The sequence below is a fragment of the Pholcus phalangioides genome, unplaced genomic scaffold (assembly GCF_987345545.1).
Source record: "Pholcus phalangioides strain wild (caught in Gottingen) unplaced genomic scaffold, Ppha-v1.0 ptg000017l_1, whole genome shotgun sequence".
Classification (NCBI taxonomy): domain Eukaryota; kingdom Metazoa; phylum Arthropoda; class Arachnida; order Araneae; family Pholcidae; genus Pholcus; species Pholcus phalangioides.
In genome coordinates, this window is record NW_028301610.1 from 56,690,656 (window position 1) to 56,704,881 (window position 14,226).

The 14,226-nt window shown below is 38.7% G+C and overlaps 1 protein-coding gene across 2 annotated transcripts in view; it reads left to right on the plus strand.

Annotated features, from left to right (window-relative positions):
* LOC149074152 (dermonecrotic toxin LbSicTox-betaIA1a-like) overlaps positions 1-14,226 on the plus strand; it is a 37,695-nt gene that overhangs the window by 21,325 nt on the left and 2,144 nt on the right. The window contains exons 2-4 of one of the 2 annotated variants that reach the window (XM_089246531.1): positions 6,969-7,054; positions 13,599-13,854; positions 14,028-14,159. In XM_089246531.1, the coding sequence (XP_089102657.1) occupies positions 13,602-13,854; positions 14,028-14,159 (385 nt within the window). In that variant the 5' untranslated portion in view covers positions 6,969-7,054; positions 13,599-13,601. The remainder of the gene's footprint in view (positions 1-6,968; positions 7,055-13,598; positions 13,855-14,027; positions 14,160-14,226) is intronic. The other variant, XM_089246530.1, reaches the window with a different exon arrangement.

Below are 14,226 nucleotides of genomic sequence, written 5' to 3' on the forward strand. Positions count from 1 at the left end.
ATTCAGGTGTTTTGCGAACACGTGCCAGCATTGGCGTACGCGGAATTTTCTCGGGGGGGTTCAGATTTTTTTTTTTCCTTTGAGGGGGTTACGTTTTTCCTTCAAAAACTATGATCTTGGCTCAAACCCCTTCCCCTTGCGTACTTCGATGAGTGATCAGTCTCATAATCGCTCATTGAGCAATCTGAAGCAAGAGCGTTCGATTGTGGGCGGGGGTGACCATGAAGCAGACCAAAGGTGATCCGCGACGATGACATAGGTGGTCCTCAGGCAGACTTGATAAATTTTTCACCCGTTATAACTGATATCAGTAATATCCATATGGATTCGAATAAAATTTACTTTCATACTTAGGTTCACCTTACATCATCAAGGAAAATGCAGAAATCACTAAAATTCCCCCAAAAATTGCAATTTATTGCTTTAAATGAAATTTTCTTATTACTACTAAAACTGCTGAAGGGTGTGGAAATAAAGGGCTGCTACAATCGCAGTGAACCAATATGTATTTCGTGAAAAAAAATATTCAAATGATCTGATGACAATATTTCATTGAGAAAAATAAAATTTGGTAAACTGTGAGATCTTAAATAATCTGTAAAATACGGGACATCAAAAACATTGTCAAAAGTTTGTCAATCACCAATCGTAAGTAAAATCCAAAAAAAATTAGGACAAAGCGTCAAACCTGACAAACATGTGAAATGAATATTATTTTTGCCATAATTTTATCATAACATAATTTATAAATTATGAAAACTCAGTGTATTCATGACTTTAGTAAATATTACAAACTCAAATAAGTATCGTTGAAAGAAAACGGGAAACGAAAATTACAGGAATGTTCCGTATAATACGGGATACAAGTAGTCCTTTACATTGTTTCAGACATTTTACTGGTTGTTTTCAGAACGGTTGAGACACGCATAGTTTGAAAATTACATCAGTTATTCCAATTTATAAATCCGGTGATTCTAACGACCTCAATAACTGCAGACCTATTTCAATCCTTAATTTTGTTCCCAAGCTGTTTGAAAACATAATAAAATCTCGACACTTCCCTTTTCTACATAAATCTAACTTTTTCTCGCCCAAACAACATGGATTTCTACCTAACAAAAACACCATCTGCTCTTCTAGATTTTACTTCAACTTTCTACACTAATATTGATAAATCTTACAAAACAGTTGATATTTTCTTAGATATTAGAAAAGCTTTCGATAGCGTCTCTCACGAAATCTTGATTGAAAAACTTAGTTTCTGTGGTATAAGAGGTGTTCCTCTCTTAAACTTTTACGATCTCGCCTTCATAATAGATACAAATTTGTTAAATGTGGTGATAAATATAGCAATATTATGAAAACTATTAATGGCGTTCCTCAAGGCTCTGTTCTTGGCTCCTTATTGTTCCTCATTTTCATTAATGACTTTTGTAACATTAACATTGGTGGTAACAATAACATTTGCTGATGACAGTCATCGTTTATAGTACTAAAGACGACCAAACTTTGACTAACACGATTAATCAAGAATTAAAGTGCGCAACTGGTTTTCAGCTAATAAATTAACTATTAATGTATTCAAAACTAAATTTATCTATTTTCATTACTTAATAACCCTCTACATATTACTACTATTGTTTTCCATGATTCTAACTGCTCCCTTAACGATTGTCATTGTAATCCTCTTAAGTACTGTGGGGAATGCTCACATTTAATACAACTAAAAGGGATACTAAGGTAGTTTATTACGTTGATCCTGGTTAAATAAAAACAGAATAATACAACAAAAGCGTCAGTGTGGGAGGCCACGTCTGGTCTCACCCACGTACACGTCGACGTCTGCGTCTCTCAACTCCGTATACATCGTCAGAGGGCGCTCGTATCTTACCGTGAAAGATAGGACGTCTTCCTTCCTACATCGGCCATTCTGATCTGTAGCATGCGCCCTCGCATGTGCAATACTTATACATATAATGTACACACAAATAAGCAAATAGACAAAAACTTGCCAGGAAAAAAAAATGGACATCAAAAAATTAAAAAAAATTCGGCATAATATGGTTAAACGGCAATAATAATTATAATAAAAGGCATATTAGAAATAATAATAACTAAGCACATCCGCAAACAAAAAAAAATAGACACATAATTAAAAATTAAAACACGTCAAAATAAAAATCAGCGACAAAAACACACCATGAGAAAAATTATCGAAAAATAGAAAACACGCTGAAAGAAGAAAATATATGTACATGAACACAAAAAAAAAAATATTACGTAAGTTTCGAAATAACACGTCTATTGAAAAATGATAATACGCCTAATCATGAAATAACACGCTCATAATCATAATAATCATCTATCATTCATGGAAATACGAAATCAATAGGATCATCAATAAAAAAAAACAATCGCATTAAAATGAAAAAGGAGAAAAAGATATATGTATATACATAAAATAAAATGAATCAAGTCAAATATTCATATTATTGTGACAACGTCGTTCAGTTTGTATTTGATTGGAGGTCTTCTGCGATAGTTATACGTCTTTCTAACCTTTAACATACGTTTGAAGTTTTTACTGGACGTCGGCAGATGTCCAAGGTGATTGGTATGGTAGGTGTTCAAAGGGGTATCGTCTTTTTGATGGGTATGCAAACTACTCGGTTTGGCAGTCTTTCTGTTAGCTTTTCGGGCAGCTTGATGAACACTGTTGGATACCCAAAAAGATATAGTAACGGCCAAAATTGCAACGAACAGGTATGCTGCAACACTTATATATGAGAAATATTTTAGAGATAATAGCAAAAGTAACACCAACACAAACACTATATCACTTTCTTTCACATCTGTCCAATGCATCAATTCGGCAACTAGAGAGAAGAAACAGCAACAACTTTCATCATCAGTGTTGTTATCAGGTTCAGCTTCCATGACGTCGGATGCTGTTGAATGTTTCACCACCTTCTCGTCATCGGTGTTGACCATATGCACAACCAGCTTATCGCACACAGGAATCATCTGTTTCTCATCATCAATATCGCCTTCAAGCAAATCGAAGAATTGTTCCTCATCAATATCACGTTCGATGAAAGGCTCTCTGGGAGAATGGCACATCGGTTTGTCGTCTGTGACCATGATGCAAAGTTCAGCATTCGTAGTTTCGGTTTTAGTAGCCACATCAGATGGAAATAATTGGTTACCGTCAGTTTGGGTTTCTTTCGAGACTAAGGGCGAAATGTCAATTTTAGGGTTTTCTTCAAGTATCGCATAAACAAGTGGTTTATGTGCATCGTCAGACGTCTGCTTCTGAAGATTGGAAAATATCACACCATCGGGTGTAATAGTAAGTTCGGCTTGGTTTATGACATCACATCCTAGGATAATATCAAATATCATGGAGGGATTCGGCAAAACGTGTATCTGAGCAGTAAGTTTCTGGTCGTCGATAGAAAGCGTCGTTTCAAAAGAACCAATGACACGAATTTTTGAATAACCAAATCCAGCTAGAACACCGATATTCGTTGTTAGCTTTGGTGATCCCAGATGGATCCATGCATTTTCTTTCATGAGAGTCATCTGACTTCCTGTATCAACTAGACATTTTATTTTAGTACCCATGAGTCGAACATCTTTGCACATTACATCTAGCGGAGTAGCTTGGTAGGTATTATTTACGTCAGCGGCATAATGCAAGGATTTTTGGATGGTTTGTGGACACGCGTCAGATTTATGACCAAATTCAGAACAGGAAATACACTTTGGTCCTCGATGTTTCTCTGGACATAGTCTAGAAATATGGCCATTTCCATTGCAATTAAAACACGTGATCTGCTTTGATTGCCTAGGTGTATGAAAGTTTTCGAAATTCGGGTTTGGCTTTTGACTGCTTAATTTCGGGTCGCGCTTGTGGAATCGATTGTTTACGTCAAGAGTATTAATTGGATGATGGAATCCAGTTGAGGATTGGCTACGGCTTGTTTCATTAAAGACTTTTTCATACATCATTAACTTTGTTTTGAATTCGGCAATCGTCTGGCACCCATAGAGTAGAAATTTATTTGCTGGTAAATCAGAAATACCGTTTATACAATAGTCTATAATCGACGCATCATCGATAATACCATTGCCATGGCTAGCTAATTCTCGAATAGCTATAAAATATTCGGAAAGGGTTTCTGACGGACGCATTTTCCGTTGTTGAAGTCGTCTGTGCAATTCGGCACTGTTTACCTTCATGCTAAATTCCTCAAGTAGCGCTCCCTTTAATGTTTTCCATGTCGTTAGCCCTCTTTGGGATTGCACGAACATTTTCGCGGGGCCTTCAAGGTTTCGTTTTACGAGCATGATTTTTTGTTGTTCAGTTAGGGAGGGAACAAGCGAAAAATTCTCCTCCACGTCCCCGATGAAAGCATTCACACCATATGTGTCTTTCCCCGAGAAAGACCTCATCGTCTCTTTCAAGTCGTTCAAAACCAGCCAATAACTTCCGTCTTGACAGCTACGATGGTTTTCGAAGGGAGGGTTCGGAATCGTCGTCACTACAGCATTTTTGTTTACATGCAGGGGATCCCGTGGGGTGAACGAGTCTCTGTTCTGCTTAGTGTGAGGGTGGATATGTGGTGGGGTGGAGTGGGTGTTGTTTTTTCTTTCCATGATGCGATATGGAGGTTTTGGCGTCATCATCATCATCACTGTCATCCTCTGAAGAATTATTATTACTATTATAATTGTGAAAGTCTTGCACATTCGACAAAAAATTAAAAATTTCGTCGCAAATCTGTTCCTTTGTTTCTGGGATTTCCAAATGCAGGGCATTTCCGACTGAAATTAACTGGGACAAATTAAATGATTCTAGGACTATTTTTTTTCTTTCGGGAACATCAACATTCCAAGGAAATCCCTTGAAAGCTCGAAGATTTTTTCTGCTGCTTCGATCGAAGGGTTCGGCAAAAATGATCTCATTTAAGAGCTTTATGGTTGATGATTTCGCAAATTTTAGAGTTTGAGCAATGGATGGAATTTCTCCGAGAGAAATCTCCATTATGAGAAAAAGAACTCACCCCGTCTGATGAAAACAAAAAGTCTGCTAAATAATCCAGATGCACACACACAGTATCACACTCGCGTTGGACAGCTTCTCGTCGCGTCTACCAAATGTTACTACACTCGTCATTTATCTAGGGGATGGTTGGGTTTAAAGGGACGAGCCCCCAAATGTGGGGAATGCTCACATTTAATACAACTAAAAGGGATACTAAGGTAGTTTATTACGTTGATCCTGATTAAATAAAAACAGAATAATACAACAAAAGCGTCAGTGTGGGAGGCCACGTCTGGTCTCACCCACGTACACGTCGACGTCTGCGTCTCTCAACTCCGTATACATCGTCAGAGGGCGCTCGTATCTTACCGTGAAAGATAGGACGTCTTCCTTCCTACAGTACATTCTATCAAATTCTATCAAAAACAACAAACTTCGTTATTTGTTGTACGAATTTTGTTACAGGATGGGCAAAAAGTCCGTAGAAAATTTAAAAATTCATAAAAACCGGAAAAACAAGCGAAATATAAAACGGTTTGCAGGGTTAGTATCGCTAGATCACGGGAATGTTTTTAAGAGGAAAAAAAAAACTAAAACAGATAAGTGGCACCAACTATCGGCTGTTTTTTTTTAGTTATTTTTTCCTGTCTTAAAAAAATTCCCGTGACCTCTACCGATGCTAACCCCCCCCCCTCCCCGGTTATTTTTCCGGTTTTTATGAATTTTTAAAGTTTCCACGGACTTTTTGACCACCTTGTACCTCAAATTTTATTTCAATTCCTCTTTCCTTTCAGTTTCGTACTAATTTTTTCACTCTCAACTACTATATGGTCCATCCGCCTGGGGTAGTGGCTACATTACTTATATCCTTCGATCACTTTGCACAAAAATTACAACTTTTCCATTCTCTAAACATTTTACCACTTCGACATTTCAAAAATCAATAGTTATTTTATTCAAAAAACAACATTCTTTACCTCTGAACACCTTCCGTTCTTCTGCAAGAATCAACTCCAGCTATTTACTTTACATTATAAATTAACTTTTCCCCCTTTTTCTTTTACAATCGGGATATTATCACATGCCTGCGGCTATCAATTTATATTGTGTTTAGTTTCTTTTTACTCTCTGTTCACACATGTGTTAATTTTTTTAATCTTTTTATATGGTTATACATGATTCATACCAAACTGTAATTTGTGATTGCCACTAAGGACCATTTGGCTCCTACATAATTTTTCCCCCTTTTCTCTGTATTCCACATTTCTCACCAATAAAGTATTGTATTGTTATTTAAAAAATCCACCGACTAGCAATTAACCGACAACAGTTCGAAACGAGTCAGTGAGCCAGGAAGTGAGCGAGGATTGACCGAGTGAGTGAGTGTAATTGATACAGCAGTTGGTGGGCAAACTAGTGAATGACGAAGTGAGCGACTTAGTGAGTGATCTAGGAAGTAAGTGAGAGACTGATCTAATGGAGTAAATCTGCGACCTGGAGATCAAGTGAGTGAACTGCCTACTGAGAGGGTGGTCGAGTGACTGGGTGAGTAAGTGAATGACCTAGGGAGTGAGTAAGTGACCGATATAATGGACGACCTAGTGATTGACTGAGTGACCTGGTGAGTGAGCTAGCTTTAGTGACAGGCCGATTTCACTCATGCACTCACTCTCATTCACTCACTCGTTCACTTGCTCATTCACTCATTTATTCATTCGATCATTCATTCACTCATGTCGAATTGAAGTCGGTGAATTTTCACAGCGATGAATTTTCATGTTGTCGTAGCATTTTCCAGGCACGTATGTCTCTGCGGTCTTATGTTAAGTCTAAAATAAATTAGTGTATAATCCAAGCCTGACGGTATTTCATTTATTACGCTCACAATTGATTTTTTGTTTGTTTCCTTCTCTTATTTCAGATTACTATTGTTTAAAAAATGAAGTCTCCAGTTTTCACAGAATTCGTCATGCTGAAGATAATTATAGCCGTGGTTTGTACGGTAAAGTAGGTTTTATAGAATTATAGTAAATTGTATTTCATGTGCAACGATATTTCGATTCTTATATAATTATAACGAAATTCACCTGCTGCTTTTTAAAATAAACTATACAGGGTGTCCTGTAAGTGCTAATGCGGCCTTCATCTCATCAACCATCCGTCGTAGAAGTGATATTCCAATTTAAGAAAATGCTGAAAAATTTCAAAAATTACCCTCTACTAATTTTAAAAGTGAAAATACAGTATCACCAAATAAAAAATCAATTTTTATCCAATTAAGAAGTTGTTGCCCTGTACCTTCTGTGTGAGGCCAACAGACAAAAAGTCGAAGTTTTTAAGTGCAATATTTCCTGAGATAAAGAACAGCAAAAACAAACGGACAACACTCCTTTCCCTCATTCATGCTGTTTTTTCCCAGCTATTCACCGATTTTTAAATTTGAAAATCTCGGAGAATATTGCACTTGGAAATTGAATTTTTTTTGTGGCCTTAGAAAGTCGTTGCCCTGTCTCTCTTAACTGGAAGTTACAGGATAGAAAAACTTCATTTTTTTTTATTTTGTGACACACGGTATTTTTACTCTCAAAACTGGTACAGGGTAATTTGTGAACGCCTTTTGAGCACTTTCAAGCTATACCTCTACGACAGACGGTTGATAAGAGAAAGGCCGCATTATCACTTGCAGGACACCCTGTAGAATCGTGTTTGCGAGATAGTTCACAGTGCGTTATGGTGAATGGGGAATTTTCCGATTGAACAGGTGTCACAAGTGGAATCCCTCAAGGAAGTGCTCTTGGCACTATGCTACTTTCATTTTTTTTATCGATAAACTCGATCGAGGTGTATCGATGTTAGCAAATTCGCAGTTGACGTGAAGCTCGTTGGGATAGTGACGAATCAAAGCGACAGGGAGAGTCTCCAGACGAACGTATGATTGCAGCAGGGGGGGTCTGCAACTTTTCTCGAGTTGCGAGCACTGCCTATGCCAATCATCAAACAAAGAGCACCCCTTACGGAAACTTGGACATACGTATGCTTGAAATCTGTGTAATTGTAATCCTACATTGCAATTTTTGCAGGATGTTTAATTGAAGCGTTTATCAAATTGATCGCGAGATCGGATACGAGCATTGAGCACTTTTGGTGCTTACGAGCAACAGGCTGGGCTAATGAATGGGGCATGACTTTCAGCTATGGCAGTGTTTACCTAACCTTTTTAATGTTTCGGACCCCTGTATCGTCAGTAGGTCAATTTCGACAAAACCCTCCCAGAAAATACAAAATGTGGGGCTCTTTTAAATTCGCCTATCTTGAAAACTGAATAAATTACAATTTCTCACAATACGAAATGTCATTCATTGCAATGGTACTAAATGAAAATGATCCTGCGGACCCCTTACAAAGTACTCATGGACCCCAAGGGTCCGCGTACCACTGGTTGGGAAACACTGAGCTAGGGTTTCCAAATTCCTGACATTTTGGAGTCATCGGGAACCGGAAATCGTATTTCCCAATAATTCCCGAAATCACTTATTTATAGCGAAACCATCGTTATACGACTCTCATTTATACGACCTAAGTCCAGACCCGTGATAAACATGCTACTAAGTAGCACGAAAGCATGCCACTTTCAATCATATGAGATTATTGTAGCATTCGTGCAAATGTTACCATTAATCTCATTGGGTGCATATGTTCGAACGTGGCATGCTTTCGTGCTACTTAGTAGCATGTGTATCACGGGCAATAGCGTATTTACAGGGGGCGGGGGGCTTTTGGGCTATAGCCCAGGGTGGCAAATTTGAGGAATGAGTAGCCAAGAAAATTAGAATGGGAGAAGTGCAGCAAAATTTGTATAACCCCTAAAAGTAAATCCGCCTCTGCCGAGACAGTCAGGTACTTGGTCAGTGAGTGGCCTAGAGAGTTTGCAAGCACGTGTGAAGAAGAGTGACTTGGAGCGTAAGCCAGTGCCGTCTTAACGCATGAGCCTACCCGGGCTCCACAAGAGAAAAGGGGCCCCAGAAAAACGAGTAGTAGTTGAGTTTTTCGGGAATTTGCCAGGTAGGGCCTCAGAAGATCACTTGGCCCGGGACACGAGGGTCACACGACGCTCTTACGGCCTTGGCGTAAGCAAGCATGCGAATGACCAAGAGTGACCTAGAGAGTGTGAAAGCATGTGAACGACAGCGAGTGATCTAGAGCGGGTACAAGCGTGTGAATGACCAAAAAAGAAAAGACAGAGCAATGTGTAAACGTACACATGATGAAAAGATTGACTTATAAAGCAATGAATCATGTCAGTGAGCGGTCGAAAGAGTGACTTTGACTTTCATACTTGCACACACCCTAAGGGTGACGTCACTCTCCGCTATCCATACAAAGGTTTTTAACAACTGGCTGTTCCGAAGATGAATTTTTGGAAAAGGAAAATTCAACTGCCTTTCCGGGGAATCGAACCTACGTCCTTTCACTTTCCGGGTGAATGCGCTAGACTACAAAGGCAACGAATCTCTCAATCTTTCCTTGGAGCTCGTGTACACTGAAAGGGACCGTACGTGGACGGCCGGCCGAATTGGATAGCGGAGAGTGACGTCATCTTTTCATAAGTCGCCATCGGGTGGCAACGTCAGCAGTTGTGAGCTTGGCCTGAGTCGGGTCCGGCAGCCCATGCACGGTCCCTTTCAGTGTACACGAGCTCCAAGGAAAGATTGAGATATTCGTTGCGGTTTTAGTCTAGGGAACACCATCTACAGCAGGCGGCCTCCGCGCGAAGCTCGTGACGTCACTGAAGATCATCTCACCTACAGCCATTGGATATACTTTAAAAAAGGGTAAAGATGACGCATGCGGGGTCTGCCTGCTATACCTAATGGCTATAGATGAGCTGACCTTCAGTGACGTCACGAGCTTCGCGCGAAAGTATTCTGCTATGGATGGTGTTAGTCTAGGGCGCTTACCCGGTAAGTGAGAGGACATGGGATCAATTTCCCGCAAGGACAGTTGAATTTTCTCTTCCCTAAATACATCTTCGCACAGTCAGCTGTTAAAAACCTTCGTAAATCCAATGATACCACTCCGGTTTTAATCTCTTCCAGTCTGGGTAAAACTTGGGGCCGTGACTTTGACACAATCTACCCCAATATATATATATATATTGTAGGCAGTACAATTAGGCAACTTGAATCATGTTTATAGATATTGTAGCCGTAAACTTTAAGGTTTTTGTCAACAGAAAAGAAAACACAAAAGCACGCATAAAACTGATTTGTTTATTGTTCGTTTTTGATAATTCTGTTGAGCATTTGCCGCAAACTTGACCAGGAAAGGGTCCCAAGGTGACGTCTTCGAAATGTTTTAAAAAACTTACCACTAATCTTACTCATTTAAATGTGTACAGAAATATAAAGTAATCCGGTGGGAATTATTATGGGTCACTCAAAAAAAATTTCTAAATATTAATATTTTGAACACCAATTAAAGGCCAAGAATGAATTTAAAAATCTCGCAACCCTACAGTGACGTCATTCAAACAACACAAGATGAGGTACAGCCAACACCATCTATAGCAGAAGGTCTCCACTCGAAGCTCATTTTTTGTAGTACAGTTGCCCCCCTCCCCATGTTCCGGGGGTGACCGCGAATACGGAAATCCGCGGATAACCAAAACCATAGTTTTTTGTCTATCTCGTCTATTGAACATCATGAGAAGAGCAGGGTGACGCAGCAGTAGAAGGGAATGTAAAAGAGGGTGCAGCGATTGTTGGCGATGTTTTCTGAAAGAACACTGTGATTTCTGTTTGCCGTTTCTTCATGTCATCAAGTATGTTAACAAGACTTCCTCTACCAATTTTTCTACACGTGAAGAACGTAACATGGGAGGATCTATATTATGAAGAAATGATCTATTGCTGATTTGAACTTGCAAAGCCCTTCTGCTATGTTACTCTTGGTGAACTTGCCTTCCACTTCTTTATATGATACCGTTTCAGGGCCAGTCAGCTGCATTAATTCCTACTCGGTAAATGCCTCTGAATAGCTATTAATTAATTAGCTGTTCGACTTCTATATTCATATCATTGAACCATTCTGCACCCAACCCACGTGTTTCGCTAACGTGGCAATGTCTTTTGTAATCTCTTCAGTTGGCTCTGCAGAAATAGTTGTGTCCTGGAACCGCACATTGTGGCCAAAAGTTAATCCAACCCGAGGTGACTGTTTCTCTCTTAGGAGCTGCCACGGCTCTAGTTAGTGATGACAGTAATTTAAGTTTTTAAATTACTGTATTTTTAGTAATTTAATTTTTTAATGTCGTTAGCGAGCCATCCGAAACATGCACAACTCAAATTTTGCAAACAAAACTCATGAATGACAATTTCTGAGTGTTGCAAAAAAAAAAAAAATTTCCAATAAAGGGAAAACAAACCGCGAATATGGGGGCCGACTGTATATCCAATGGCCATCGGTGAGATGACCACCTTCAGTGACATCACGAGCTTCGCGCGGAGTCATTTTGCTGTAGATGGTGTCGGTACAGCACAAAAAAAGAGGGAAGAAAAGAAGAGCTATAGAGTGTGCAAAAACTGTGAAAAGAAATTTTTAATAGATATATCGCCAAGAAGTGCGAGAGGCGATGAGTAGCCAATTGTTGTCATTTAAATAATTGCATTCCGCCGCTAATTTTTGGTTTTTCTGGGTGAGATGCATGTATTAATTTTTTTTAATGACGACACTTTGGGACCGACGACTTTCCTTGTGAGTAATGTCCTAAACTTCGGCGCAGTTTGGGCGGGCTCCGAAAAAACATTCATATTTTTCTTGCAGATTAAATTACACAGCATGAAATTTAATTTTATCACAGTTATCAAATGACATTGAACGCTTATTTTATTTCTTATTTTGAATACTATCAATTTAGACTGAAGGAAACAAAAACCATGTGTTTTTCTTTATCTTAATTTTACACTTTAATTCCAACTTATGCAAGTAATTACGTAGTATAATTATATTTATGTTGATCAGTGATAAAATGGTTTTACTTTTAATCACTGCTTTTAAAAATAATTCACACAAATAATTCACACATAATTAGCACAAATAAGAATTCGAGAATTTCTCCAGATTTCGTTTTATAATCGTGAAGTCTTCAATTTCATCTTCCACCATATGCACTCCCGGACCACTCAGCTCCTCCTCAAAGGTGTTGACTTGTCTTTTTCCAACGCAATTCCAAGTCTTGATAAATAATTTTGCCAGTGTTGTGTGATTATTTACAAACCTCATTAAAAAGTGTCTTCAAAAACAGCACCCTTTCCTCCCCCTTTTCTCTTTAGAAACGTTTGAGAGATTTGTAGTTTCGACTTGTAGAAAGAAATTATTCTTCCACTTTCATATCATCGTTATTTTCGGCATTTGAAAAGCTTATCGGTCACCCCACTTAAATAAAATGACCCGCAATCGCTCTTTGATTCTTCCTATGTCTTCGGGACCCATGGATGAAGGAGTATCCAGCTTTGGATATTTTCATCCTGTTCAGATCTTCATCTGTGATTGGTAAAAAAACGGTATTATGTGAAAAACCTTCATTCTTCGCTTCTCTATGCCTACAGCTGTGAAACAGCCTGTCGTTGTGTGAGCCACCCGAGGAAGGAAAATCAATCGAAGATCAGAACAGGCCGGAGTCGTAATCTGCTATGTGCTTTCTACGCGAACATCTACCAAACTCTCTCTATTTAGAATGCTTTTTTTATACTAAGAAATCACCAACGAATAAGACAAAAGTTTGAAGAAATTTGTATTTTTCGTATATGTTTACCTTATTCGTTGGCGATTTCTTAATATACTTGGGTAAAGTTTATCGACTCTTCCATAATCTAAAACTGTAGTGAATAACGTTAACAAACACGTGGCTCTGTCTAGAATCGAGCGTGCGCTCATTTGCGACATCCTCTCAAAACTACAATGGATGGCTGCCACACCTGCCAAGGTCATGTAGTCACTCCAAAACTGTAGGCAATACGTGATTGAATGTTAATGTAAAAGAGAACGTGAAAAGAGATGATCTCGATGATTCAGCGTTTTTCCGAGAGGGCATACTCGTGGATGCATGAATCGACAAAACAGTGGCGCTTTTTGGGCACAGCCCATTGAAGTGTGAAAAGAGCGGTCGAGCAATCTCACAAGTGGCTGCAGAATTAAAAGGGTATATATGGAAAATGACCTCAGTGTGAGCGTCGGATCAAATGGCACATAAAAAAACGCACCATCCCTGAAATGATAGCACACTTAAAATAACTGCTAAAATTCTGCGGCACACTTAATATATTCCATGCGTAAACTTGTTGTGCATCGCGTCAACTAAAGAACTTTATTCAATGATAAGTAGGATGTATTTGACTAAATCATGGGTGCTAAAGTTCTGGCCATTTTGTTTTAGGAACATGACATTTCTTTTTCATTATTTTGGATACTGTAAAATGTTATTAAATATATCTGAAACGCAGACTTTGAGCAACTTTGTTAACACTTTCTATATACGTACTTTCATATACAGAATATGTTTCTTCCCGTTGTGCGTGGAGACGGTAGACGTCCAATTTTCAACCTGGCTCACATGAGTAACTCCATCAAAGACTTGGATGACTTCTTAGGTAGAGGAGCTAACGGAATAGAGCTTGATATATCGTTTCATAAAAATGGTACCGTCAAAAATGTCTACCACGGCTACCCATGCGACTGTTATCGCATTTGTGATGAAAGAGAAAGACTGGACAAGTATTTGAATCACGTCCGAGACATCACTGATCCAAGTAAGCTAGATTATATTGTCTTGCATCAATCGGGATTTCCTTATGTTTCCATCTTTTCACAGAATTTTGAGAGATCAAAGTAGTACATAGTGCTGAAACTGTCACTATCTTTTATAAAGATAATGATCCTTTTTTATCTCGTGGTTTAACCTATACTAAAATTTACATTGCAGATGGAAGTGCATCTAGCAAACAACTCTTGTTATTGCTGTTTGACTTGAAAGCTGATGAAATTGCTCGAAATCAAAAATTTAAGGCAGGTGAAGAAGTTGCAAAGCATCTGATTTCTCATTTGTGGAATAAAGGTAATTTATTTACCGATGAAAAACATGGTACTGATATTAAAGAAGGGATATTCTGGATGTCCCGCTG